The sequence below is a fragment of the Candoia aspera genome, chromosome 9 (genome assembly GCF_035149785.1).
Source record: "Candoia aspera isolate rCanAsp1 chromosome 9, rCanAsp1.hap2, whole genome shotgun sequence".
Lineage (NCBI taxonomy): Eukaryota > Metazoa > Chordata > Lepidosauria > Squamata > Boidae > Candoia > Candoia aspera.
The window spans coordinates 25,961,447-25,987,054 of NC_086161.1; the positions used below are offsets into that span (position 1 = coordinate 25,961,447).

Below are 25,608 nucleotides of genomic sequence, written 5' to 3' on the forward strand. Positions count from 1 at the left end.
CTCAGTTGTCTTTTTAGACCAGCATCAGCTAGGAGGAGCATTACAGCCTCAAGGCAACCCTCGGACCATCTGGAAGCTACAGCTCAGGCAAAATGCAGCTGCCCTCTTGCTGGCTGGCGAAAGCAGCTAGTATAGCGCTGATACTGCAGGAGGTGCCGTGGCTTCCGATAAGCTTCTGGCCCATTCAAGGGATAGTTGGGGTGTCTGCAGGGAGGGCGTCAAAAGGTCAACGTGGTGGCCGCAATCATGCGATTGAAACCCCACCATTTTTTATGTGCCCAGCGGCTCCTCCTCCTGTGACTACCCCTGGGGCTGGTATCTTATAAAACTCTTTATGGCTTGGCTCCAATACTCCTAGGACTATCTCCTCAAGGTGGAATCTGTGCACATTCTCAGTCAAGGCTCCCACGCTTTGGAATAGCTCCCCCCTCCCGAGTATTTGGGAAGGCTATGAAAGGAGTCCATTTCCAAGGGTTTCTGAATGGAGGGTGCACCAGGTCTGTGGGGAATCGTTGAGATAGGGAACTGAAATGCTCTTTTGGTATGTTTGTATTTGCAATAGGACTCACATTTTATGTGCTGGATTTATGATTTAATCTACCTAAAATCACTAAATGAGGTGGCATAATTTCAGTCATTTACATGTGGAAAATAGGAGGTAGGAGTATTAGGAGTTTGTCACCTTGAGTTTTGTATATGTACATGTATATGTGAGATAAATGTTTGTTTATTTCAATCAATTTATATGGCTGCCCATCTTGCAAGAGCAACCCGGGGCAGCTAACATAAAATTAAAACTAAAAACCCCACAAGTAATCGTAATCATATGCAAATAGTGGCAGACAAAGGCTACCATCAGTACAATATCACCCCCCTCGTGGGGCTCCTAAGACCCCTGACCCCCATGCCCAGCAACACTGCCATGCACTCCATCTGGTGGTGCCACATGCCATTGCAGGGCACGGGACCCACGTCCAAAGGAGTCCTGCTAAGCTTTCATCCACTGCCTTCACCTCTCGTGTTTTTTCTAAAGTGGAATTTATGGAGCCTCTGTCTGGAGAGGGGCTGGTTGTCTCTTCTGGGCCTCAGTCTAAAGAGATCCTCCAGCAGGGAGATGGAGATGGTTCCATGCAGAGCCGTGTAAGGATTGGGTGAAAACAGATGGTTGCTGCAGGCCTGCTCTCTGCCCTTTGCAGCTGGACTCTGCAGCTCACCTGGAACAAACACCATGGAATATTGGGGTGGGGGGTATTTCAGCATCAGGTGTGCAGGAAGGTGCTATTAAACCTGAGTACTTATGAGATATGTGAAAATTGCCCTCAAGGGCAGGACTCCATCTTCTTGTTTCTGCTCTTCAACAGGGAGCAGAGAGTCACAGGGATTATTGTCTTCGTACTGACTGGGATTTCGGTCTTCCTGGCACCTGTTCTCAAGGTAAAGTATCTTATCCTCATCAGTGTAGGCTTAGCAAATGGCCCAGAAATTTTAAATTTTAAATCACCATCTGATGTGACAGGCAATGATGTGATAGCTTGAAATAAAATCCGTTCTGTGCAGTACAAGTAGTCCTCAGTTAGCAACTAGCAACTTGGTAACTCGGTCACTAAGGGCCGTGGTTGCTAAGTGGAAATCATGTAACCACGATAGGTTTACGACCTCACTTCCCCTTCAGTCGTTAAGCAAAACGTCATGTAACCGCAATTGGCTATTTTACTTCTGCCTTCTCTGTTAACTCTGCTTGTCACAAGCCAGTTGTGAAGCACACAAGTGGCAATCACATGACCACTGGACACTGATCACTGTCATAAATGTGAGGACTGGTTGCAAAGCTTTTTTTTTTGCACCGTCATAACTACAGTCACTAAACGAGGCAGTCAGTAAGCAAGGACTACCTGTATCAGATTGCAGCTTTAAGTAGGTTCAGCTTTGGGAACTCAGGATGGGAACCCACTGGTATGTGTGTGTTCTTTCGCTGTAATACAGCAGACCTGTCTGCTTGCTTTTTCTGCTGCAGTATATCCCCATGCCAGTCCTGTATGGAATCTTTCTCTACATGGGAGTGGCCTCACTCAATGGCATTCAGGTATGAACACAGAGGGTTCTGCTGGGAGCTTTGCATTGGTGCTGTCAGTCACCGCTGAATTTCCATGCAAGTGGCCACCTTTCCAGGTTTGTTTGCTTCCTGCTTTTTTATCAGGCATGGTAAAAGAGGGTGAGCCAGAACTGGACTTCTCAGATCCAAAGGAAAGAACCCTTGGGAGGTACAGTGCCCCCCTTAAGGAACCAACTGATATCTTGAAGGAGTCAAGCCAATGACCAAGATTCCCAGCCTTGAGAGTCTCCCTGGCTCAGACAGATTCCTGAAGCTAGTGTTTCATGCCAGCTTCATCATCTTGACAGATTTGGTGTTGGTGCCAGGGCTCCTCCATTTGAAAAAAGCCTTCTCCATCCCCAACCACCTGTCCACCTTCCATCACCCTCTTCTCTTTTCACATGTCCCATTTCCCCATCTATGATGACTTGGAAATGCTCAGAGGTTCTAGAGAAGATATGTTTGGGCACTCAGCCATCAGGGAAGCTGTTCTACTTTTCTCAGTGTCTCCTCAGGACTCCATTCACACCATATACCTAACCCAGTCAGCCACAACTCAGTCATGTCCCCTTATTGATGGTTTTGGCAGCACATGATGATACTAATTTGGTCACAAGTCACCGTTTGGTGAATTAATACAGAATCCCCACACAATCTTTTCATGAACCTCCTGGCATCCCAGAAAGTCACATTGCCATTGAGGAAGGGAGCAAGGAGGGCCAAGAAGAACACCCCTAACTCAGGGCACACTCTGGCATCTAGTGCACACAGCCAAGTCTGGCAGATGACACAAGGTGGCAGTGCCCTGGTGACTCCCTCAGCATCACTGCAGGGCAGGCAAGCCATACTCTCCAGGAACCTGGTTAGGGAGCACTGAAGTTTGCTTACGGGTGAGAGCATGAGAGGAAATATTTATTAAAATGTATTTTTTAAAACAAATGTAGATGGCTGTCCATTAAACCAGTGGAACTCTGGGTGGCGAACAAGAGATAAAAACAGAATGGAAAAAATAAAAGTGGTAAAAAATATATATCATCAAGGCCCATGTAAACATCTCCCTGACCACATAACACATACATGCCAGGCCACACTAACATCCTGCACCCAGTGCCTGAGGGACAAGTTGGGTCTTCAAGGCCTTCCGGAAGACCCACAGAGAGTCAGGGCCATTTGGATCTCAGCAGGAAAGCTGTTCCCCAGGGCAGCTGCTGCGACAAGAAGGCATGCCTCCTAGGTCCTGTAAGATGACGCTGTTTCACAGAAGGGAGCAAGGGCAAGTCCACCTGACAGAACCAGTGCTATAGAGGTCAGGACTACTCTATTGTAACAGTTAATAGCAACAGAATCTTGCAAGTCTGAATAGGCTCCCTTTCCCTTTTATCTCCCTGTGAACTCAGGAAGGGCTTGTCTGGGATGTTTTCTCAAATTTTTTTATATCTGACCATTGCTTTGGCAGTGGCTCTTCCTTCTGTCCTTCAAGGCCATTCCCTATGCTCTCTACAGTGAGTGACCATGAGCAGATTCTCCTGATCCAGGGTGCAACCGGCACAAAAGATGGCCATGGCTGCCACCTACTCCTCAAGCAGGAGCCATGAGTCCAGGGGGACGACCCCCAGTTTGTCCATCAACTCTCTCTTATCCCATCCAGAGTTAATGATGGAAGATCTTGAGATATGGAAGGACCTAAAACCCTACTCAGTGTTGTCAGGAATGAGCTGAAGCCTGTTCTTCTCTATCCATACCTGCACAGCCTCCAGCACTGGGAAAGCACCTTGACAGATTCACTTGGATAGCCAGTGGCAGAGATGTATAACTGAAACAGGTCCAGATAATCTGCTTCCTCCAGAGCCCTTTTTAATTGGGCCTGGAAATAATTAGGACACAACACAATTTGTTTTGTAATGGAGCATGCTTTCAAAACAAGGCATGAGTCATCATTCTGGGCAGTGAATTTCTGAACAATGAAGGTTCAAAGAAATTCTATACAGAGTGCTTTGCACTCATCCAGTTCAGTGCAACTAAAACACATACCAGCACAGCAATACCTGTCTCCTTTGGAAAAGGGTGGTCCAGGACGCCATTCGTAGCCTGCTGCTACTTGAGTAGCCAGAGTCAAAACTGTAGGGCACAGTCTACTTTTTCAAGAAAAATTCTACGCCATCCAAGAACCACATAAAACAGTGACTGGATCCATTCTGCAAAATGAGGATTTTTTAAACCATGGTTCACTGAATAAGAAAACCACAATGGCTGATTTCACATATTGCATTATCTCCAAAACAAATCACATGGCTGTGTCCAATGTGTGAACCTAACCAGTGTTTCTGAATGTTCCAGAAGATACAATTGTTGATCACATTGGAAGTTGATGAGAGGTTCAAGAGAAGAACAAGGAAGTATGACTGCTGGCAGATCAAACAAAACTGCATCTGTCCCAAAACTGGGCCTGAAATAACCTGAAATAGGTCATAATTCTAAATAATCTGGGTTTTTTTCCCCATTGTTTTCAGAGCATAGATGTTAGATGCTCCACTGAGGATTTTCTCATTTTGGAGTCACTGCTGGTTGCAAGTCCTGCTGTCAGAGTGACTGGGGAAGGAGGCTTTGTAGGCCATTCAGACAAGGTGTGGGCAGGAGGCATGATCAGTATGCCAGGATTCCAACCTTATGCATTGATGAGTAATTGTGTGTACACAACAGGGCTGCTGGAAGAGCACTTTAATTCCAGACAAGCCCAGGGCCACTTTGGTTAAAACTGCTTCTCCCTTAACCCATAGCTAATAAATCACACCTCTGACTCAGTTGTGTGAGAGGGAAGAGAACACAGCCCAGAAGGACATTATGGGACAGCTCAGCTCCACACAAGGCAAGGAAGTAGAGGAACACCAATGCAAAGTGCCTCACTCATTAAAGCTGATTCTCTAGCATCCATTGCTAAAGGGAAAGAATTATAGCAGGATATGAGCAAAAGATCAAGATAGCAGCCACAATGGAGAGTGCAATTAAAGCTCTGCTTGGTTTTTATGTGTGTCGTGTGGCGGATGCTTCAATTGCACTGATAGGGCTGTCATCTTGACTTTTTGGGCCTGTGGATATTCCTGGTAAAAATTCTGTTTTAATACAGTTTTTTGCATGCTGTTGGCAGTAACAAAATGTTTCTACCTCTTTCCTGTGCTCCTTCCCTGCAACCAATATTAATATTTCATTGGGTTTTTTCCCCAATAGTTTTGGGAGCGCTGCAAACTCTTCTTGATGCCAGCCAAGCACCAACCAGATTATGTCTACCTGCGTCATGTGCCCCTTCGAAAAATCCATTTGTTTACTACCATTCAGATTGTCTGCTTGGCCATCCTCTGGATCCTGAAATCCACTGTGGCAGCCATTATCTTCCCTGTGATGGTAGGCATACTCTGTCACAACTTGCTCTGGGGTCCAGTTCTACCTATAAATCTGGGTCCAAAGGATGCATGCTTTGGTGGTGGTCCAATCAATCAGCAGCAGCCTGAATCAGGATTGAAGGTTATGGATACCAGCTAATCCAATGTGGGTTGGTTGTAGATGTTTTTCAGCTTCCTAGTCTAGGGCTGAGAAAGAGTGATTGGCCCAAAGGAGGACTAGAACCTGGTTCTCTCCACTCCTGGTCCAGCATCTTAACCACTACACCATTGTGGGTCTCCCACTTTTAAAGTTGTTCAGTTATAAAGTCATGTCCGACTCTTTGTGACCCCATGGACCATAGCACACCAGACCTGCACCGTCTCCTGGAATTTACTCAGATTCATGTTCATTGCATCGATGATGCTATCTAACTATCTCATCCTCTGCCGTCCTCTTCTCTTTTTGCCTTCAGTGTTTCCTAGAATCAGGGTCTTTTCCAGTGAGTCTGCTTTGCAGACAGAAGGAGAACCCTTAGGGCAAACTGTGGACTGTGTGGCCCCTAAAGCCCATTTTAGAAACTCCTGTCACATTATGGATCAGTATGTAAAACTCATGCAGAACATGAATGGGGGAATATGGGCGGTAATAAAAATATGGCAAATAAATAAATAAATAAATAAATAAACATTAGGATTACAATATATGGGCTATAAACATCCAGTACAGTAATCTGGATTTTTGCAGCTCAGGCATTACACTCCTAAGCATACCTCTGGAGCCCATAAGTAAAATGGTTCCACAGAAAAATTAGTGGCTACTCCAAAAGCTGTCTTCTACACCTCCAAAAATCAGAGGGCGTCTGGTAGCACCTTTTCCAACTAATGAATCTAAGGCATCCACTTTCATAAGCTGTAGCTCCTGTCATCAGATGTATCGGCTCACAAAAGCTGATGTCTTTTAATGAAATCTGTTAGCCAGAAAAGGTGTGTCAGGCTCCTCTTGAGCTGGTACCATAGACTAACATGGCTGTCCTTCTAAAACCTGCTACAGGTGAAATTTTGAGCCAAGACTAAAGTGCCCATAACTTCTCCCCAGTGATAAGCAAATGAGGAGTCATCTTTCTCTCCTGCTTCCATGCCAACTCAACCTGCTATAGAAATCGAATAAACAAACAAACAAACAAACTCATGTCTTATTTGGGGTACAGTATAATGAATCTTTGTACTTTCTCCAGTGTAGCACACAATCCCTTCCTTTCCAGCACCAAATGGATGATGTTTATAGCAGCTTGGAGGTGATGGGTGCAGCCCAGCCAAGGTGCTTCCAGAAATGGGCCACTATTGTGACCTTAGATGCTGATTTTTGTGTTGTTTTTCACTTTTCAGATTTTAGCCTTGATTTTAGTCCGGAAGATGTTGGACTTTGTCTTTTCCCAACATGATCTGGCTTGGATTGATAACATCATTCCTGAAAAAGAGAAGGTGGATGACAAGAAGAAGGAAAAGAAGAAGAAGGACCAAAGAACTGAGGAGGAGCACCCTGATGAGGTGTGTTGGGAACCATGGGGGCTAGTTCACAAGGTGGCACTTCTGTCTTGGCACAAGTGTTCAGCCACCCTGCCCTGGCACTGCGCATCAGGCACCTGCTCCTTGCAGAGCAAGCTGAGCATTACTCCAGCAGAGGGGCTGAGCTGGTTTTCTAAAAAGCAACATGTTGAGGCCCTTGCCTATGGGAACCATTCTCCCCTAAGCAGACTTTAATCAATGTACAGTTAACTGCCAGTTATACTCCAGTGCCTGTTCAATCCCATACAGAGTATCTTCTTTTTAAATGGTAACTGGGTGACTGTTTTGCCCTTGGTGGAATGTCAGAAGAGCCTCCCAGCGTGGGGTCAAGTGACTTTCTGTCTGTTTTGCCCTTGCACTGCAAAATGGAGGCTGCAGTCTGATGCTTCCATTTCTACTCCCTGGGAATTGCCTAAAGAGGACTGTGTTGTTCTCTGTGAACAACCCCTAGGAAGCGCCTTCCCTGCCAGCCCCATAAACAAGGACAGGCCACATTCGTGCCACTTATATGTGGGGAACAGATGACTTCTCACTTTATTTTCCTAAATGTTATTAGATAAATCTAAAAACATAATGTGGAAAGAGAATAAGTGCAAATTTCAAAACTTGTTTCTCCAACTCTTTGAAGACTATCTTTATGAGACTTTCCAGAAGATGCCAAATGCCACAATTTGTTACTGGACATCTCCTGATCTCATTGAATCTTGCACCAAAAATATTGTTTTTGTACAATAGTGCATAATCTACCGACCACAGAAAAATAGATTTGTAGGAACCAAGCAGATGTGCCCAGCAAGTGAAGTGTTGCTGGACGGACAGACATCTGATGTCCTGGTTGAGTGTCTTGCAGTGTTCCAAAGTAGTGAGCAGGCAGAATCAGCAGACAGAATGTTCCAGACTAGCGAGTGGCCTTGCGTCTTGGCAGAAGGGACTGTCGTTTCATTCTTTGTTCTGTGTAACTGTGTGTGGCCTCCTGCAAAGTTTGTGAATCCTAACTTGCATTCAAAATGTTCTGGAGAATGCCTTTGTTTAAGGAATTCGTTGCCAGGGTTTGTTTTTGTAATTACACTGCACTTTGAATTGCCACAGCAAGATGGCAGCATGCAACCATTTCCAGCTAATCTTGAAAGAGCTAGGAAGGGTCAGTCCTGGTTAGTATTTGGACAGGCGACTACATGGAAATGGAAAAAAATCCTGGAAGAAAGCCACAGCAAAGCTCTTTGCAAGAAGACATGGACTCATGCAGTTTGACTCAAGGGAGACCTTACCTTTCACTTTATTTAGAAATTAACATGTTCATGTGTTCATAGTATTTTTTTTTGTTGAGCATATGGTACTCAAATATTCAGGATGAAATAGCTTACATTTGCAAAAATGTTGGAATTAATTATGGAAAGAACTTGGACTATGAAACTGCCCAGCCTACCCTATATTGTCAAATGGTTGAGGAGGGCCTAAATTCCAGAACCCAAGGATCTGCCCTATTACGTGCATCTGAATCTGCTTGTCCACACGGAGTGGCTCACTTTCTTTTTTCCCCTTCTTTTTCCCTAGCCCAAATTTCCCTCTGTTATAACAATCCCATTGGAACCTGTCTTGCCTGAACCCCCAAACAGTATCCATTGCATTTCCAGTAAGTAAGATGCTCGGGTTCTACCCAGATCCTAAATCAACTGTTAACACAACCATTAAAAAATTCTTCTGGTAACTTTATTCACACAAGAATCATGGTAAAGGGTTCAGACTGTGTGCTAGCTTGGGGATTCTCCTGCAGATATACCCATTGCTGCAATGGGGTTCCCAGAAGTTGCATTCTTTATTACTAACCCAGCTAATTGGTAGTTGATGCATAACCTAACTTGCAACTTCAAGCACACTTTTAAATATGTGATTGCTATGGTCCAGAGAGAGATAACATGCTTTTACATCATCTTTATATGATTTAGAGCATATAGTAGAACTAACCTTTTCCAATGTGTTTTCTAATGGATTAGCGGTATGCAGGTTCCTATAAATCCTTCCTGCGATACACTTTCCAATCAGATTCAGTTGTTGAAAACGTCTGCCCAGCTGTGAGTCACATGGATCTGATGCTTGGAGCAAAAATCTACCTGACCCAAACTTCAGTGGGAGAGTTGAAAACCAAAGACCACTCTAGGCCATGGACATGCAAAATCACCTCAATATCCCAACTTATGTACAGATGTCCCTTGCATGATTATTTCATTTCATGTGTGTTGTCATTTTGGCATCATTGTGGTTTGATGTGGGTGCTGCTGGTCCCACCTATCCCAGTTAGGCTTGTACAGAACTTTGGGGTGGATGTGCCCTATGCCAGTTAATGGAAGGAAGGAAAACCAAGTTTTAGCTGGGCATGAAAGTTACATAACTGTTCCTACTGTGTCAATCTTTGCTGTCTGTCCTCTGCTCTTTCAGGACCTCACCACATCTGGATAGTCTCAGGCACTGATTTTTCAGGCTCTGAGCACAGCATTGGTTGCTCTAAGCTTTGGTGGAGCCAGATGGGGATCTGGCCATGGATTTAATTTCTTTCAAACCTTCCTTCTGAGCGATAGAGGGAGGTACTTTGGGAAGAAGGAAAGTTTATGGAAAAACAGTTATGTCTTTTTCAGCCTTCTTTTTTCTTCCCCTTTTCTTCTTCATTGGCTCTTTTGTTCTTCCTTACCTTGGAACAGTTTCATGTGCATGTATGTTTCCCACCAGGAGAAAAATCTTCCAGTTGGAGTTTTGCATTCTGATTCTTCCCCTAACAATTCTGATCCAGATCACAGGTAACAAATGTATTTTGCTGAGTTTTATACTAGGTTTTAATTCCTTTAAAACTCTCAGATTTACCAAGAGGTAAAGTAGGTATTAAAATTTTTGCAGTAAAATCAGTTGTTAGTTGTCAACTATGTTTAGCTTAAAATGGGGGTTCTCAGATTAGGGGGTCATTAGCAACCTAGAGGGACTCAAACATTTTGTTTAAATTTGGCCTCAGGAATGATTGTCAAGCCCAGACTTTGGAACATTGCATTTCTTGCTTCCTTTTCTTATCAGAAAAGTTAATTATTAGTTAAGTTATAGAAAGTTGGTTTGCAATGACCTTTTTTGTATTTACAGTCTCCATTTATTTTTTATTCTTTTTGTGTCTTCGAGTCAGCTCCAGACATCTATTAAAGTAGACCACTAAACCATCATAATAAATATGTTAGTTTTTAAGATGTCATAAAATATAGCTATGCTTTCAGAAATAAATGCTTTTAAAATACTAAGGGGTGGGGGGTTGTCCCTCTGAGTCAGTGCTGACTCTTGGCAACTGCCTGCAGTTTTCTTGGCAATATTTCAGAAGCCGTTTTCCCTTGCTTTCCTGGCTTCTACCCTGGTGCCTTTAACTACTACACCCCACTGGTTCTCAAGAAGAGATTTAGAACATCAGGAAAAGTGAAAACAATGAGAATAGTAAAATAAAAATAGCAAGGAAAAGATGAAAAATCTCCTGCACTGTCCCAGAGTAAAGTGGGAATTTAGAATTAATCTGTCTACAAAGCCACAACCTAAGAGGCTGGCAAAGTTCTGGAGCTGAGTGGGAGAACTGCTTGCTCCACTCAGGCATTGAGAGGAGAAGCTTTAGGCTGTGGTTTCTATGCTTGGCACCATCTGTGCTTGGCAGGTTAGAAGAAAATAAAGGGTGAAGAAACTGGACTTGGCCTATTGATGTTAATTGCTTGACTGCAGCTTCGTGTCTGAGATGGACTCCTAATTCCAATTTATTTTCCTTTCTTGTAGCATTACACTTCACTTGAAGATTTCCTGCCCATCTTCTCCTGCCTTTAGCTATTCCCGAAACCCCATCTGTGCTGTACCCCAGGTGAAGATAGAGATGGGATCCAATTATGAAGATACTGACACCGAGGGGCAGCACCCACAGGACATGGGCAGTGAGACTACCCTCTAGTCTCCACGAGGCATTTTCCCCCATGTTACAGACCCAGAGGTTACTTCTCCTGGGCTCATCTACCACTAAAGAATTGGACACAAAAATTAGTTGTGGAACTCAGACATAGTGAGGAACCCAAAAGAACTTCACTCAGACATTGTGGAAGAGATATTTCAGAACCCAGAGTCTAGTAAAGGAATTCCTTAGACTGGAAGCAGTTTTAGCTTATCAGATTGCATCCTTTTTGGACATCGGCATCTTTAATTGTGATGGGTGAGATGTTTCCAGCATTCTTCTGCAACTTTAAGTTGAATTTACTCTGTTTTGCAGGACCCCCTGGAATTCAATTGAACCAGTGAGTTTTTCCTTCCATTAGTATGCGAGCATTTAATCCAGGGAGCCATAAAATCCCCCCCATCTCACAATGAGATGTTCTTACAGATATTTCTTGACTAAACCTAATTTCTGAGTAACAAAGCAGATCTCAATCCCAAGCTGTGGTTTGAAAAGAAGGGTGGAATCAATAGACCCAGAATTGGTCTGAGATTTTTCTTAACAAGAAAAAATAGCTGTGTTGAAAAAGTAGAGCTGGTTTTTCATCTGCCTCCCTCCCTCATGGGTTCATCTATGGAGCCAAAATCCAGCCAAGAAAAGAAAATTAAGTTGGCATCTTCTTTAATCAAAGCCTTCCTTTCTCTCTTCTTCAAAAGTAATCAGATAATAAGCCATCCATCACCAGCAAGAACTTGTTGCATTGACACCATGGTGACCGTCCTTGCCACCATGATGACAACACAATATTAGTGGTGACATGACTGGCATCATCATCTTATGAGGAAAATGAATGAACCCTACTGAGTAGCTTTTAATAAAGAAGGTAAGCTTTTCTTGTGGCTTTTGTATGGAAACCAAAGTTGGACTCTGAAGAAGCAGGATAGAAAGAATATTGACACTTTTGAATGTTGATGTTGGAGAAGACTCTTGAGAATATCATGATAGCAAGGAAAATAAACAATTATTTGTTAACTGGAGCCTGGTCATTTGTGCCTCAAATCTGTGCCTCAAGTCAACTCCTGAATGATTTGTTCTATTATTCAGGAGTTGACTTGAGGCACAGATTTGAGGCACAAATGACCAGGCTCCAATTACCAAATTGTGGACCCATTATGTGAAGACCTGGATCCTTCAAAAGTCATTAATGCTAGGAAAAGTAGAAAGAGAAGGAGAGGATAACCAGCAGCAAATGAATGGACTCAATTGCAACATCAATGAATGCACCATTGAGAGACTCAAAAAGCCAGGTTGAGGAAGGTAATCCTGGAGAAAGTCTGTGTAATTACTAAGAGTCAACATCAACATCAACTTGATGGCACTTAAGCTTGTGCACCTTTCCCTGGTGCCCACCCAATTTTTTGGAGCATTTTTATTCACTGATGATCAGAAAAATAAATCAGCCTTTTTCACTGTGAATTAACAGTTGAGCAAATACCCATTTCTTAGTTCTTGCTGGTTATGTTCAGATTTAGGTAAGAGATAGTGGTCACCTTGTTCATTTTCTGAGGCATTGCTTTCCAATATTCTTCTAAATCTATGTAAAAAAAAATACATAATATCTTGCTTGTGTATAAGGCAATTAAGTGCCACGCTTTGGGAAGAGATGTTTCCCCATTTGTGTTTCTTTCATAAGACAGCCACAAACTTCATATAACTATCAGTTGTGAACAAAGTGGGGGGGCCTGCTGCCATTTCAGGTTTCATATTCTTTCCAACATTCTTCTGAGTTGGAATGTCCTGACTGAGCAAGAACCATGCCGAGCTGAGGAAGAAGTTCTAGTGTTTTATTACTGCTATAGTAGACAGAAAATCCTACCAAACTGAAGAAGCGTGGGAAAGCCCAGGCAGAAAACCCCCAAAACTCAAGGCGGGTCTGTTCTGGGTTTCTTTGAATGACAGTTCAAAGCCTCTAAACTACGCGTGCGTTTTCCCCCCTGGATAGGGGCCCCCTCCTGCTCACCATCCGTACTCATGACATGGAATATTCGAAAGTACAGAGAGGGTGTCTGTCATCAGCAACCTAACGCTCTGAAACCCAAACAGAACGGGACCAAATTCAGAATGTTGCGAGAAGCCAAGAAAACAAAAGTTTGAGCTTGGAAAAGAGCCAAATCCAGATCCTTCCCCCCAGTGCATTCTGATGGGAGAGGCAATTGGGCAGAGGCTCAGAATATTGCTGACTTCTCCATTCTAAGCTTCCCCCCTCCTCTCAGGTCACATGACCCAGAAGGGAGCATATGCAACCACCCCAAGCTTCCTGATGTGCATGCCCGTGCACACACTCGTGCGCAACACAAGGGGAGAGCAAAAAGGCCTACGCCTATGCACCATGTTATTTCATTATTTCATTTATCAAACTTTATCACCACTCATCTCCCTCCCAAGGAGGGACTCTGGGTGGTTTACAATAAATTATGCAGACAATGCAAATGCCTCCTGTGACCACTGTAGGTTTAGAAGGTTTCCTGAAGCTGCAGGCTTTCCCTGCCTCGGTGTTCTTTCTGGCCCAGTGGAATGTTTTATGTAAAGAGCCAAGGAGACTGGGCCAGACTTCCATTGGCAAGGGGAGACTTGAACCTGAGGTGTCCCAAGTTCTAGTCCCAAATCCTTAACCATTACACCCCGCTGGCTCAGTAGAAAGGGATATTGCCAGCAGTCTTAAAGAATGTTGGGAACCTTTCCATCACATTTTGAAGGATGGCAGACTTCTCTCGATGGCCTCTCTGGTCAGCCGGCTGCTGCTTTGGTCCCTCACTGTAGGGTCTCCAGTCACCATGTTCTGCCATCAGAAAAGAGACTGGAAACAGAAGCCCCTTCAAGAGTTTAGGCAGACCTATAAGAACCAAGGAGTGACCCATCTTTTCTGACAGTAGCAACAAGTGTTACCAAAATATATGAACAGAAACACCTGTTTTGGCAGAAACAGGTCGGTGCAGTTGTTCTGGGCATTACCCCACCAAAAAGTTGAAGAGTTATAGTTTGATTGCTGCCCCTGCCGGCCTTTTCCTGGTTCTCCAGTCCATGGTAGGTAATCTCAGTAAAGCAAATTAGCCAAGTACCTCTCAGGAAGAGTTTTGTGCTGAAATGCTGCACGCAGCCTGCCTTTTCTTCTCATTGTCATGTAATACGATTACAAAAAGATCCTTGCAAGCAAAGGAGTGGATGGCTAATCTTCAATGGCCAATCTTCAAGGTAATTTCTTTGTAATATAAACTATCTGTTTTAAGGTTGTACAGCATTCTGAGGGTTGTAAAAGACTCCAAGTCTCAGGAAAAGGGTCTCCCGGATGATTAAGAGCTCGCCACTGTTGAAGCAGACTTAGGGCAGGAGTATCTGCATCAAAGGAAATATAGAACTGATCCATTCCAGAATCTCCCCAAACAAAATCCTTGGTTCCATACCTGAAATCACACCTTTTGTGCCTTGTTTTACAAATTGCATCTCCATGTGGTGCGTCTTTTTGAAATTAGGAATTGGAGGGGTTACATAAAAAAACCTCTCCTACTACAGGCCTGGGAAGCCTCCCATCCTGCAAAGGCTCCTGACTCCTTACAGTGATGCTCATCCTTCCTTCCCTGCTTATCTTGTCCCTTAAACCACTTTTGAGAGGCACATTCTCATGACATTGCCTCCATCCCACCCCCAGCCCACTGCAGAGGCAGCCTGGAGTCATCTTTTGTCATTCTGCTGCTGGTGGCTCCTTCTCCCTCTCAGTAGCATCGCTGGTCACTTCCCTCTCCAGCAATTTTGGCTAGGTCTGCAAATACAATGGGACACTCAGCTTGCACAGCCTTTTTGGGCTGTTAAGTTTAAGAAACATCACCGCACAGAAAGACCAGCACTTTCTAAATGAATGTGCATCTTCCAGATCAATACACCTGTATCGAAAAGGAAGCATTGGAGCCTGGTGTTTTGTGCACACACGTGCTCCTGAGACAGAAACTGACTGGAACAAGAATCAGTGAAGCCAGTATGATAAACAGAGGAGGAAAGCAATGCATTTGCAGGAAATCTATTATAGGAATTGGCAAAGGCTGGGACCTAGCAAGCTACATCCTCTGGGCTCCATCCACATGGGCTTGGAAAAGGAGGCAGAAGGGAGGTACCTCAGAGTAGAATGTTCTTAGCGCAGGCAGAGGGACAGATGGGACAAGGAGGCAACCCTTAACTCTTGATCGACATAGGAGAGATCTGCAGGGGTCAGAGAGGCCCTGGGCGAGGCAGGCAAGCATCCTGGGGAAGCACCTGCCTTCTACCCTCTTGCTGGATCCTGCCACCAATGCCCATTTTGTCTTGAGCTGCTTGAGGGGATGCACAAACCAGGAAGGGAGGATTACCACCCTCACCCAACCCACAAAAACATTCGGTGGGACACTTGAGGCAGCAGGACAATGCTGTGTCTGTGCAATCTCTGCCGCGACTGATAGCCCGCAGGACTGAAGCTTCCATCGGAGGTCAAGGCAGAGAGAAAAGAGAATTTCCAGCTTCCGCAGCCAAAGAGGGGTGCAAGAAAGAACATAAGGTGCTCCCAGAGTCCTCAGCTCCACCCCACCCCTTATTACAGAGGGCAGTTGGCTTTCTCATTGGCAGTTGCTATTAAAGTGCGCGGGGGGGGGGGGAAGAGAGATGAAAAGAATCCAGCAGTTGCTGCCCTGAAACTCTCCCACGTGAGATCCATAAGGAAGGCAACACTGCCTGGCCTTGGACAATTATGCTGACACTCTTTTCTGCCAACCCCAGGATGGGAAAAAAGCCCATTACCACAGCCACAAGGACGCATGCAGAATTCTGCAGCACCTGGTACAGGTTCTTTATTCCTGGTTACTAGAACAGCAACACGTCTGACATGTTCTAAGGGTTGCATGATAGGGGATATTATTGACCATGCAGCCTTCTCCAGCCTGGATGCTGTCCATCCACATGGATTTGAATCCCTAGAATTCCCAGGAATGGGCTGGGCAGCCACATGATACCAAGGAAGATCCAGGGGAGCATTATCGGGGGGGGGGGCAGGGCACCGGCAGAAGAGGGCATCTGGGATGTCAGACAGAGAAAGCAGATGCTTTCTCCCAGATCACCAGCTGCACCACAGCTAAGTGCAAAACGTATGATGGAACTCAAAACTTTACAAGCAGATAGCAATTATTTTTATTCAGATACATCCTGCAATATTACTACTTGCCCCGGTAAACACAAAGCAAGTTGGAATAAGCATGGAGGAGCTCACCTTATTTTGTCTAAGTACCGTCTAGTTTCAAGCCAATGTTTCCTTTAAAACAGGAAAAATCTGAGTATTGAACAAGCTACCAATTGCTTTGCTAGGCATTATTAAATATAAATATGGCTTCTTAGAAAAGAATAGTAACATTTGACTCCGGACTAGCTACACTATAATCCTAACAAATAATTTATATCCTGGGTTCAGCCGAGGTTAGCCAGTTAACATCAAGTATACACTAAAACATCTCTACTATGAAGACATATTTTTGGCCCTTTGTTATTCTTTCTGGCTGCACTTTAAAGAGTAAGGATTCAACTTCACCATTAAAATTGTGTCCTCATCTCCTGCATTTCAGAATGGCAGCATAAATGGTAGGAATCATACATACAAACGGCAGGAGCCACTCTGCTTTGGAGGAAAACTGCTTTGCAGAGCAGCTTGCCAATACATTTCGTCAAATAAATAAATATTGCATTGCTTCCAGCCTATTGTTGGGAGGCAATCTGGAATGTCACCACAAGAAGTCCATCATCAAGCACTGAAGGCTTCAAGATGCTGGGGTCTCAGCATTTTCTTGGCAGCAATGATGGTGTTTTTCATGAGCATAGCCACAGTCATGGGGCCGACCCCACCAGGGACTGGTGTAATGTAACTGGCTTTCTGCTTGACTCCTGAAAGAAGGGAAGAAGAAAAGGAGCACTTAGATGACAGGATCTAAGAATGTCCCTCATCTTGGAAATGAGTTCCTTGTTAATAGAGTAGCAAGGAGGCTCCATCCACCCCTTCTCATAATGGCCCCCAGATTTTGCTAACTGTACAGAAGTTAAGATCAGGCTCCATACAATCAACACTCACACTTCCACTTGGGGTAATTTGAACGCTTGCCCTGCATTACTTAAATAAGATCACATATAGAACTCCACAAAAAAAAAAAAAAAACACCAGTGCTTTTCTCAATAGAGAGAAATGGAGGATGAGGTTACGAGGAGGGAACTACAGGCTCCAGGGGCAAAGTATTAACTAGCGAGCTACATTAGCCACCAAATTCATTTTCTGCCATTTGGAAAAGTGATGCGGGTTGTCTAAAGATAAGCCTCCTAACTTGTCCAAAACTACATCCTGTCTTCTCCTTTGGAGTGGGGATAGAGAGGCAGGTGATATCATAGCTCCGGTAGCAGAAACTGGACACCCCCCCCCCCATCATCAAAATACAGCGACAAATCTTCAACCAGCAAGGGATTTAGACCTTACAAATCAATTCCATACCTTCAAAATCCACATCTCCAACAAGTTTTGGCTTGGCAGTAACAGGATCCTGGATTCTGTTTATGCCGACATCAATTACAGCAGCTCCTTCTTTGATCATATCAGCTGTAATCAGATTGGGAATGCCTGAAAGTAACAAAACAGCAGTTACTATAAGGAGAAGCTACTAGAGTTCACCGAGCTGAGAGATGCTCCCTGAACAAAACAGAGCCACACCCTGGTGACACCCCTTGGTCTGGGACGCCTCCACATCCTTCTCCAGAATGTGGAAAAGCCCTCGCAGCGTCATTCCCAGCATCGCCACTCCAGGGGGCCACAGCTTTCCCTTAGGAGGGTCTCTTTTCAACTTTCTTTCCCGAGCAAGCCACTCAGGGATCTTACCTGCGGCTGCAACCACAATGTCAGCAAGTATTGTATGCTGTTTGAGCTGCTCTTTTGGAGTGTAGCGGTGAGAAATTGTTACCGTTGCATCACCTAAACAATAACAACAACGCTAACGTGAGAACAATTTGCTCTGGATCTGTTACATAGCCACCTAAAGCAGAAAAGGATGAAACTTGTATTTATTGGAGATCCTGGAAGTTTTGCAAACAACTTGCTAAATTCCTGCATCACGATTAATAGCACCAGAACAGGTGGCAAAATGAAGAAAATTTGTGATGGCTTTTGGGCTGAAAGGACCATGAACTCTGTCCTGCTCAAAACGACTCCTGGGCTAAGCCTTCTAGCTTCTCGCAGGAAGCCCCACAGACCAGGCTACAGCCGGTGGACCTTGCAGTTTCACTACAGAAAACAAAAGGCTTGCCTAGCCGTGGGAAGACAACCAGCCTCCTGAGACCCAGAAGCGGATGGAGGAGGCAGCTCCCACACGGATGGCAGCATCCCCTCTGGCTGGCCATTCCCCACTGGCCCTCATACTTAAAGGGCTCTTGCTATTGAGATCCCAGCACCCTGGAAGTGCAACAGTGCAAACGCACAACTCACTGCTCTGCCCACCTGCTTTGGTCTCTAGGCTGCAGGCTGGCTCCTCAGCCATCTCACACCTACTGAAACACGCCTCTGCGTGCCACGGTGCCATAAGAGGACACGCAAGTCTCACCTTTCCACCCTGAGTCTTGACAAAGCTATGCCACCAACCCATCTGGAGACCACCCCTCACCTCCTGGGCGCTCATGTCGTCCGTCCGTGTGGAGAAGCATTGCGATGGGCATGCCAACGTTCTTTGACCGCCCGGCCACCACAACGTTCTTGCCCAGGGTTGGGATCCCTGCAATATGGCACACAAAAGCCCCCTCAGAGAAGCTGGGGAGTTTTCCTAGGAACTTCCACCCTCAACAGGATCGGCACCCAGCTCCTACCTGTTCTCTTGATTATCTCCCACACGCCCCAAGGTGTGGCAGGCAGCATGGAATATTGGTCCAAGCACATGCGGCCTACATTCACCACATGGAAGCCATCTACATCCTTCTCAGGGTTCACGGCATTGCAGATCTTCCGCTCATCAATATGCTCTGTGGGAAAGGGGAGCAGCTTAGTGTGGCAGATTCTGTGTGTCTGGCCATAAAAGGGGCAGTGGAGGGATTTCAAGGGGAGTTAAGAGCAACAGAGATCCCTCAGGAGGACTGCAAACTGTAGCCTCATGATAGGAACTTATCTGTTGGGAGGTTACTACGCAAAATGCAATCAACTGGACGTGCAAAACTCAGAAGCAACGGGTTGCTTTGCAGCGTTACAGTTCAGCTTGGTGCACTCCAAAGATCAGGGATGTCCGATACAGATCCCCCCCGCAAAGCCCAGCGCTTGCTCACTCACCTGGTAAAGGAAGCTGCACAAGCAGGCCATCAACATTTGCATCATGGTTGAGTCTGACAATTAAATCAAGCAGCTCCTCTTCTGTGACAGAGGATGGTTTCAGGATTGTTTCGCTACTAATTCCTGCAAGGAATAAATGCAATATATGGACACAGAAGTTACTCAAAATGGCCTCTCCACATGCCAGTTGCTGTGGCCCAAAATAGAAGAGGCCAGAGCCATGCAGTTCAGGAACACCTCTCAGCGGCTGTCCAGGATCTGACTTTAGGACTGCGGTTCTAGCTGCTGCAACCATGTCCGGCAGTCGCAGGACCAATAAGAAGGCAGTTTTGTTGAATGCCAAGCTCTCCTGCAGGTCCCATTCTCATCTGTCATAAAACATTCAACTGCCTGGAATTACCTATCCAACCGGTAAATTCTGTGCGCAAGCCATAATGCTTTGCTACGCTACCCCCTCCGAAATTGGCGATTCCCTTATTGAGATTTATGCTGCATTTAGTTGTTTTATGATCTGGGATTAGTCTGTCATAGTTTGCTTGTTGCACTTAGTGACCCTGAAGTGAAGCTGCAGCAACTGGAGGAACTGCCTGTCTCCAAGAGGAAGTGGGAGGATGAATCATCCGAAGAGATTGCGTCCCTTCCTCTTCTTAGGAGCAGCCACCAGTGGTGCTCAAGCAGGCGCTGCCTGGCAGGAGGCCAGAGAGAAGGCGCACACACACACACACACCCGCATTTAGCCTGCCCCTGTTCCCTGCAGCTAGGAAGAGCCTAGCCAGGAAAGTTGGTCCGGGCAAACTCACCCACATCAGCTGCTGCTCGGGTCTTGTTCAGCACATACGAGTGGCTGGCTGGATTCTCCCCCACTAGAACCACGCTGAGGTGGGGCCTTTTGTGGCCCGCGGCAACCCACTGCTCCACTTCGTGGCAGGCTTCTTGCCTGATCTGCCGGGCCAGCTTCTGCCCAGAAATGACAACCGCTTCGCTCCTGCAAAGAAGGGGCTTCTCAGACTTCCCAGAGTGGAGCCATCGGCCCTGCCTCAGTTTCCCCACGCAGCCCCGGCCATTGTGCACACTGCCCCACTGACAAACGCGGGGCCAGGGATGACGAGTGCACCCAGCAGCACTCAGAAGCAGGTTCCCTGCCGGGGGGCCACAGACAGCACCTCGGGCCAAGAGGGCGATGCAGCTTCCACACCAAGCCCAGACGCCCAGAAGCATCCCTCCTGCACTACGAGGCCCCACGTTCCGCAACCAGCAGCGCAACAACACAGGCAGGAAAGCAGATTTAAACTAGAGATGGGAGGCTAAAGTATTTGATTTCTGCCAGTCCCATATTTCCTCTTTGTTTAATATCCTAACTTCCATCGTATGCAATTTTTCTCTATAAAAATAAGCTTCATGGACTGGAAGCCCTCTCCTATTACCTGCTACTCTAGAGGGCAAACCGCCGCGATTAGAACTTGCTTGTTACTGGGAGCAGCGTGAGAGTTTCATCTCGCTGCAAAAAGCGCACAAGCCAAGCGACTCCCCCAGCAAGGAGCAACGAAGGGGGCTGGAAGTCAGCGCCCGCGGCCTGCTTCGCTTCGGCTTTCAGGATCAAACGCCCCAATCTTGCAACCAGGCTCCTAATATTGTCGGGCACACCGATAAGTCTTCCGAGGGTGCTGGAAAAGTTGAGTCTGCGAGTCCTCGCTGGGGGAACCCGGGGTGAGCGCACAGCCCAGGCAGCGAACGCGCAGCTTTGTGCGGAATCCGGGCCGGCTGCCTTTGCCCGGCAGCCGCCCTGCACGTGGGCTAAACTACAGCTCCCATCAGCCGACGCACAGGCTGGAGCGCGGCTCAGAACCATGGGGGATGCGGTCCAACCCGCCAAGAGCCGCCTCCCTCCGTGCCTCCGCCCGGGCGGACCGGCGCGGGGTTCTCCCGCCCCGTCCCGCCACTGCCGCAGTTGCTTTTCTCCACCGAGCCGGGCTCGCCTTCCTCTCCCCGTCCCTCCTCCTCCTCCTCCTCCTCCTCCTCGACTGCCGCCGGGAGCGCGCGGAGGAGGGGCGGGCGATGCAAGCAGCCCGCAAGATTTCATCAGCCTGCAGCGCGGCGAGCCACCGCTGGGGGAAGCGGCGCCCGGCGCGCTCCCATCCTCCGCGGGCCCAGCGCGGCTTCATCTTTCCCGGCAGCGCAGTCGCCGAGGGGGAGGCTCTGTCTGGGGACCCTCAGGCAGCGCCCTCGGGTGTACTGCGCCTGACCTCGGAGGCTCCGCCGGCGGAGCCCGGATCGCATTCCCTTCGCTTACCTGGGAGCCGTCAGGTGGAGCCGGCGCGTAGCCCTCGGTAGGTGCCGGCATCCGCAACCACCCCCGAAAGCGGCCTGGGCCGAGACGCGGAGGAGCAAGTGCGGGTATCCCAAAGGCGCCATGGCCGCGGACAGGAGACACCCCCCACGCGCCGGCGGAAGGAATGGCTGCAGGGCAGCGAGCTGCGCCTTTAAAGACTCCGGAAGGCGGCTCCGTCCCGCCCGTCGCAGCGCTATTGGCTGGAATGGAGATGGACGTACGGGCCTTGCGCAGGCGATGACGACAACGAGGAGCTCGGCGATTGGCGAAGGGAAGAACCGAGCAGCCGAGGGACCGACAGGGACAAGAGGCGGGCCGGAGCGGCCGCCGCGAAGCCTGATTGGCGAAGCAGGCGAAGCGCTGGGCTCATTGGCTCCCGCGCAACGGCGCAGCCTGAGCTTATGCTTACAGATAGACTTCCTCTGTACCGGAGGCTTCTAAGAATATCCTCGCTGGGGAGCCCCGGGGCCCAGCGCGCGTCGCCTCTGAACCTTGCCAGGGGGCCTGGAACCGGGTGGGATCCCTCGGGTGCCAAATGAGTCGCTGTCCAGAAGTTTCTCACAATTCACTAAGGCAATTTATGCTCCGAGAGTCCCTAAAGGTGTATCTCGATATACTGTATATGACTGTAAATTTCAGCCATACCGATCAAGGGAGCAGAGTTACTAAGAGCAGTTGAAAGTGGAAAAATCCTGGAAAATTATTTGATCACCTAAGCATTGCACCAAAAACAGAGTAACTTCCCAGATTTGATGATTACTACTTAAAAATCTTTGTTTTAAAAAAAGAGGCTAATTTAAATGTTGACAACAGGTATCAGCTATCCATTGTTGCAGATCAGGTGATGCCTTCCAAATTCTTTTAGCCAGAACCCAAGTCCCAGAAGTCCACAACTGGTGATGTCACGATAAATTCAAAATACTGGAAATATCGCTAAGGATGTTCATTCACTCTCCTGCCTTAATTATTTTTTATAAATAACTCAAGGCGGCGAACATGCCTAGTGCTCCTGCCTCCTCCTATTTTCCCCACAACGACCCTGTGAGGCGGGTTGGGCTGGGAGAGAGGGACTGGCCCACGGTCACCCAGCCAGCTTTCTTGCCTCAGGCGGAACTAGAACTCCCCGTCTCCTGGTTTCTAGCCCATTGCCTTAACCACTACATAGGTATCTTTATCACACAAATGATCGACTCAGAATCATAGTAACAATTTCTTGATTTTAGTCCCAAATGTGGCAATAGGTCAAATCCAGTAATGGGACAAGCCCAAACTACAGCTCCTAAATTGCATCTCCAGCAACAAAATAATTACATTATCATTTTTAAACATTCTCAGCAATATCCAATGCACTCAGTTTATCAATTCTGAGATCAAGAAAGCCAACATCTCATCCTTTAAACAATCTTTGACTATTCACCTGCATTACCAACACCATAATGGTGTTTCAATAATTGTCAGTTTCATTAACTCCCAATGAAAACGGTGACTGGTCTGAAGCAGCAGCTGATTCTTCCCAAACTACCAAAGATGTAGGCTCTTAGCAGCTGCTGTGGCATCTGGATGAAATAGCTGAAATCACAAGTGCTCAGGCTGAATATTCTCCCCAAAATTACTCTGGGATCAATCAGTTTGTCATTCTGTGAAAATGTTAAGAGGCGTTTCCTCAGCACCCTGTTGACCAAAGTAATAAAGTCTTGAGAGGCCCAGTTTAGCTAGAAGATGATCTTTTAAACTGGAGTTATTTCATAGGGTTTTCATAATTGGTCAAAATTGCACCTGTAACCCAGCACTTTCCGTATCATGCAGCATTGTGTTGGCATTCTGACTGACCCCACAATTCATTCAAGGTCAGTAGGTATTCCTTGACTGCATTTCCAGAAGCTGAAGTCAGAATCCTGCTCCAGGGGATTGTACCTTCTTTCCCACAGATAGTGAGCAGCTGGTAAGCTGTATTTTTCCCTTTTATATTGGACCCATGTAAAGAAGCCCATGTAAAGAAGCCCTTTCTGCTGTTCTTATTCTATCTCAGTTTCTGAACTTCAGCTTGTCTCGTTTCCACCATGCCTGAAAGCTTCACATGCATGAATACAGGCCCTTGTGAAGCCGCTGCATCTCTCATTCTCTGTTCCACTGAAGGAGGTAGCCATCACAACTAAGATCCCAGTAGAATTAGGGGTGAGGAACTGGGGGCCTCAGGTACATTGCTAAGCACCAGCAATCATGGCTAGAACTACTGTGATCCAGTAACATCTGTAGGCCTTGCCCCAGTGCCAATTATCAATTTGAGAACTACACGCTGACTCACAATGCCCGTATCTAAAGCATTGTGGGTTGAAACCCCCATTCCCAGGCCCATTGTCCTCAAAATGTATTGGACTTCCATCATCCTAATCTCCAGCCAGCAAGGCTGGAGGGATTATCAGACCTGAAATCCAACTAATCTGGATTGGATTACAGTATTGTTCTCAGGGTCCTAATTGTCAATATTCACTCTACAATAGCGAAGGAAAACCCAGGAAGGCCTGTCAGGCAATACATTTTGAGGAAAATGGATTGTTTGGCCCAGATGAATTCTTGACAGACACTGTTCTGGAACTGATTATAGCTCCTCCTGCCAGCAAGGGAGAGATCTGGAGGCCGTGGTGGAGAATTCAATTAATAGGCAAGTATGCTTCCCAATGTAATATGTGACATGATTCTGTGTAGCTTCAATAATAAAGCCAGCTCTGTATAAGATCAGTGCTTGTGAGGAATATGTTTGTGCGGGGCTGGTTTGTTTTGTTAGAATGAACCTTCATGCTGAATTACAAATAAAATCAAAGGGACTCTGATAGCAAAATATCAAAGGAAGATCCTTTTCTCATTGTACTAAGGACCTAATATGTGTTTTTCAATTCCATCCTCCATCTTTCATGTCCCCCAACCCCAATGTTTTCTTGTGATCTCAACATTACTAGAAAATTTACATCTTTCGTTGGAAGTCAAAGCGTTGCCTGCTGAACCTAATCTGCTGGTTTAAACGCCACACTTTTGCTCGACAGCAGTGCTGTGCGTCAAGAAGAGTCCGGGCTTATTCCAAGCAATTGCGTAGACTGTCAGGCAAGGGAAGCCAGACTCTTCTATAAGTAGAAGCCGAAGCCAATAAAGAGGCAACATCTGGCTAACCCCATCGAGCTGATATAAATGACAAAGATTCCAGAAAAACTGCAATGTAAGCTGTAAAATACACTTCATCATTAAAAAAAGAAAAGCCATTGTTCTCTCTCTCTCTCTCTCTCTTGCCAGCACAAAACGTGATTCAGGACAACGCTGGAGGCTTTGCACAGCATTATTCCACAAGTAGTCATTTTATTGGCACAACAACCTCCTACAAAAACACAGCTGCGTCCTTCCGCGTAACAAAGAAGCGTGTCAGGGTCACAGGGTTTGCGTGAGTGCGTCCAGGCTTGGAAGTGAGTGGGGTACATTGAGCTGGGAGAGCTCTGCGTTGTGAGGGGCTGCAGGCCTGTGAGTACAGCCCTGCCCCAGACTCTCCAAGGATTTCCCAATGGCCTCCTCGTGTGAGTGACTAAGAAGGGCTGCGGAGAGTGCAATTTCTCCTCCTCTGCTTTCAAATTCTGCTTGGGGGGAGACATCTACTCCCGCCATGCTACATTTCCCCCTTGAAATACTGAGCCCCAATGTGGGGCTTCCCCTTTACAGACCCTAGCAGGTGCTCTCCAACCGTGTCAGTCCATACTACGTTCTATCGGTATGGTCGCTAGGAGTCACAAACGACTCCACCCACCCAATATTTTGCCCTGTTCAGAACCACAGAGGCCAGTGAGGGTCAGGAAGCCCAAGTTACTGTTGCTCATAAGGGCTTCCACATTGGACATCTGTTTGGCTCTCGTAATTAGTGGGAAAGAAAAATCATGAAGAATACCATTGAAAATAAAATGAGCATTACTT

At 46.5% G+C, this 25,608-nt stretch overlaps 3 protein-coding genes across 3 annotated transcripts in view; 1 reads left to right on the forward strand and 2 right to left on the reverse strand.

The window, feature by feature from the left end:
- SLC4A5 (solute carrier family 4 member 5) overlaps positions 1-10,907 on the forward strand; it is a 48,479-nt gene extending 37,572 nt beyond the window's left edge. Inside the window, exons 18-24 of the mRNA XM_063311606.1 lie at positions 1,362-1,434; positions 2,015-2,083; positions 5,318-5,491; positions 6,856-7,017; positions 8,590-8,668; positions 9,760-9,827; positions 10,825-10,907. Coding sequence (XP_063167676.1) covers positions 1,362-1,434; positions 2,015-2,083; positions 5,318-5,491; positions 6,856-7,017; positions 8,590-8,668; positions 9,760-9,794 — 592 coding nt within the window. The 3' untranslated portion in view covers positions 9,795-9,827; positions 10,825-10,907. The remainder of the gene's footprint in view (positions 1-1,361; positions 1,435-2,014; positions 2,084-5,317; positions 5,492-6,855; positions 7,018-8,589; positions 8,669-9,759; positions 9,828-10,824) is intronic.
- Positions 10,908-16,153: 5,246 nt separating this feature from the next.
- Positions 16,154-21,767, reverse strand: MTHFD2 (methylenetetrahydrofolate dehydrogenase (NADP+ dependent) 2, methenyltetrahydrofolate cyclohydrolase). Its single transcript, XM_063311327.1, has 8 exons — positions 21,619-21,767; positions 20,129-20,313; positions 19,329-19,451; positions 18,875-19,027; positions 18,676-18,783; positions 17,898-17,990; positions 17,517-17,642; positions 16,154-16,921 (listed from the first exon to the last, which is right to left on the reverse strand). The coding sequence occupies exons 1-8, from the start codon at positions 21,738-21,740 to the stop codon at positions 16,782-16,784; spliced, it is 1,050 nt and encodes a 349-aa protein (XP_063167397.1). The 5' UTR covers positions 21,741-21,767; the 3' UTR covers positions 16,154-16,781.
- The window catches only part of DGUOK (deoxyguanosine kinase), a 149,230-nt gene continuing 143,201 nt past the window's right edge, over positions 19,580-25,608 (reverse strand). Inside the window, exon 8 of the mRNA XM_063311335.1 lies at positions 19,580-19,590. The gene's annotated coding sequence lies outside the window, so the exon portion shown is untranslated. The remainder of the gene's footprint in view (positions 19,591-25,608) is intronic.

What these genes read in the sequence shown, in the direction of transcription:
- MTHFD2 (XM_063311327.1), bottom strand. Translation starts at nt 21,740, where the DNA reads ATGGCGCCTTTGGGATACCCGCACTTGCTCCTCCGCGTCTCGGCCCAG. An exon ending in TGTGCAGCTTCCTTTACCAG is followed by an intron (nt 19,028 to 19,328) that starts GTGAGTGAGCAA and finishes CCTTTCCCACAG; the next exon opens with AGCATATTGATGAGCGGAAG. An exon ending in ACGACATGAGCGCCCAGGAG is followed by an intron (nt 17,991 to 18,675) that starts GTGAGGGGTGGT and finishes GTTATTGTTTAG; the next exon opens with GTGATGCAACGGTAACAATT.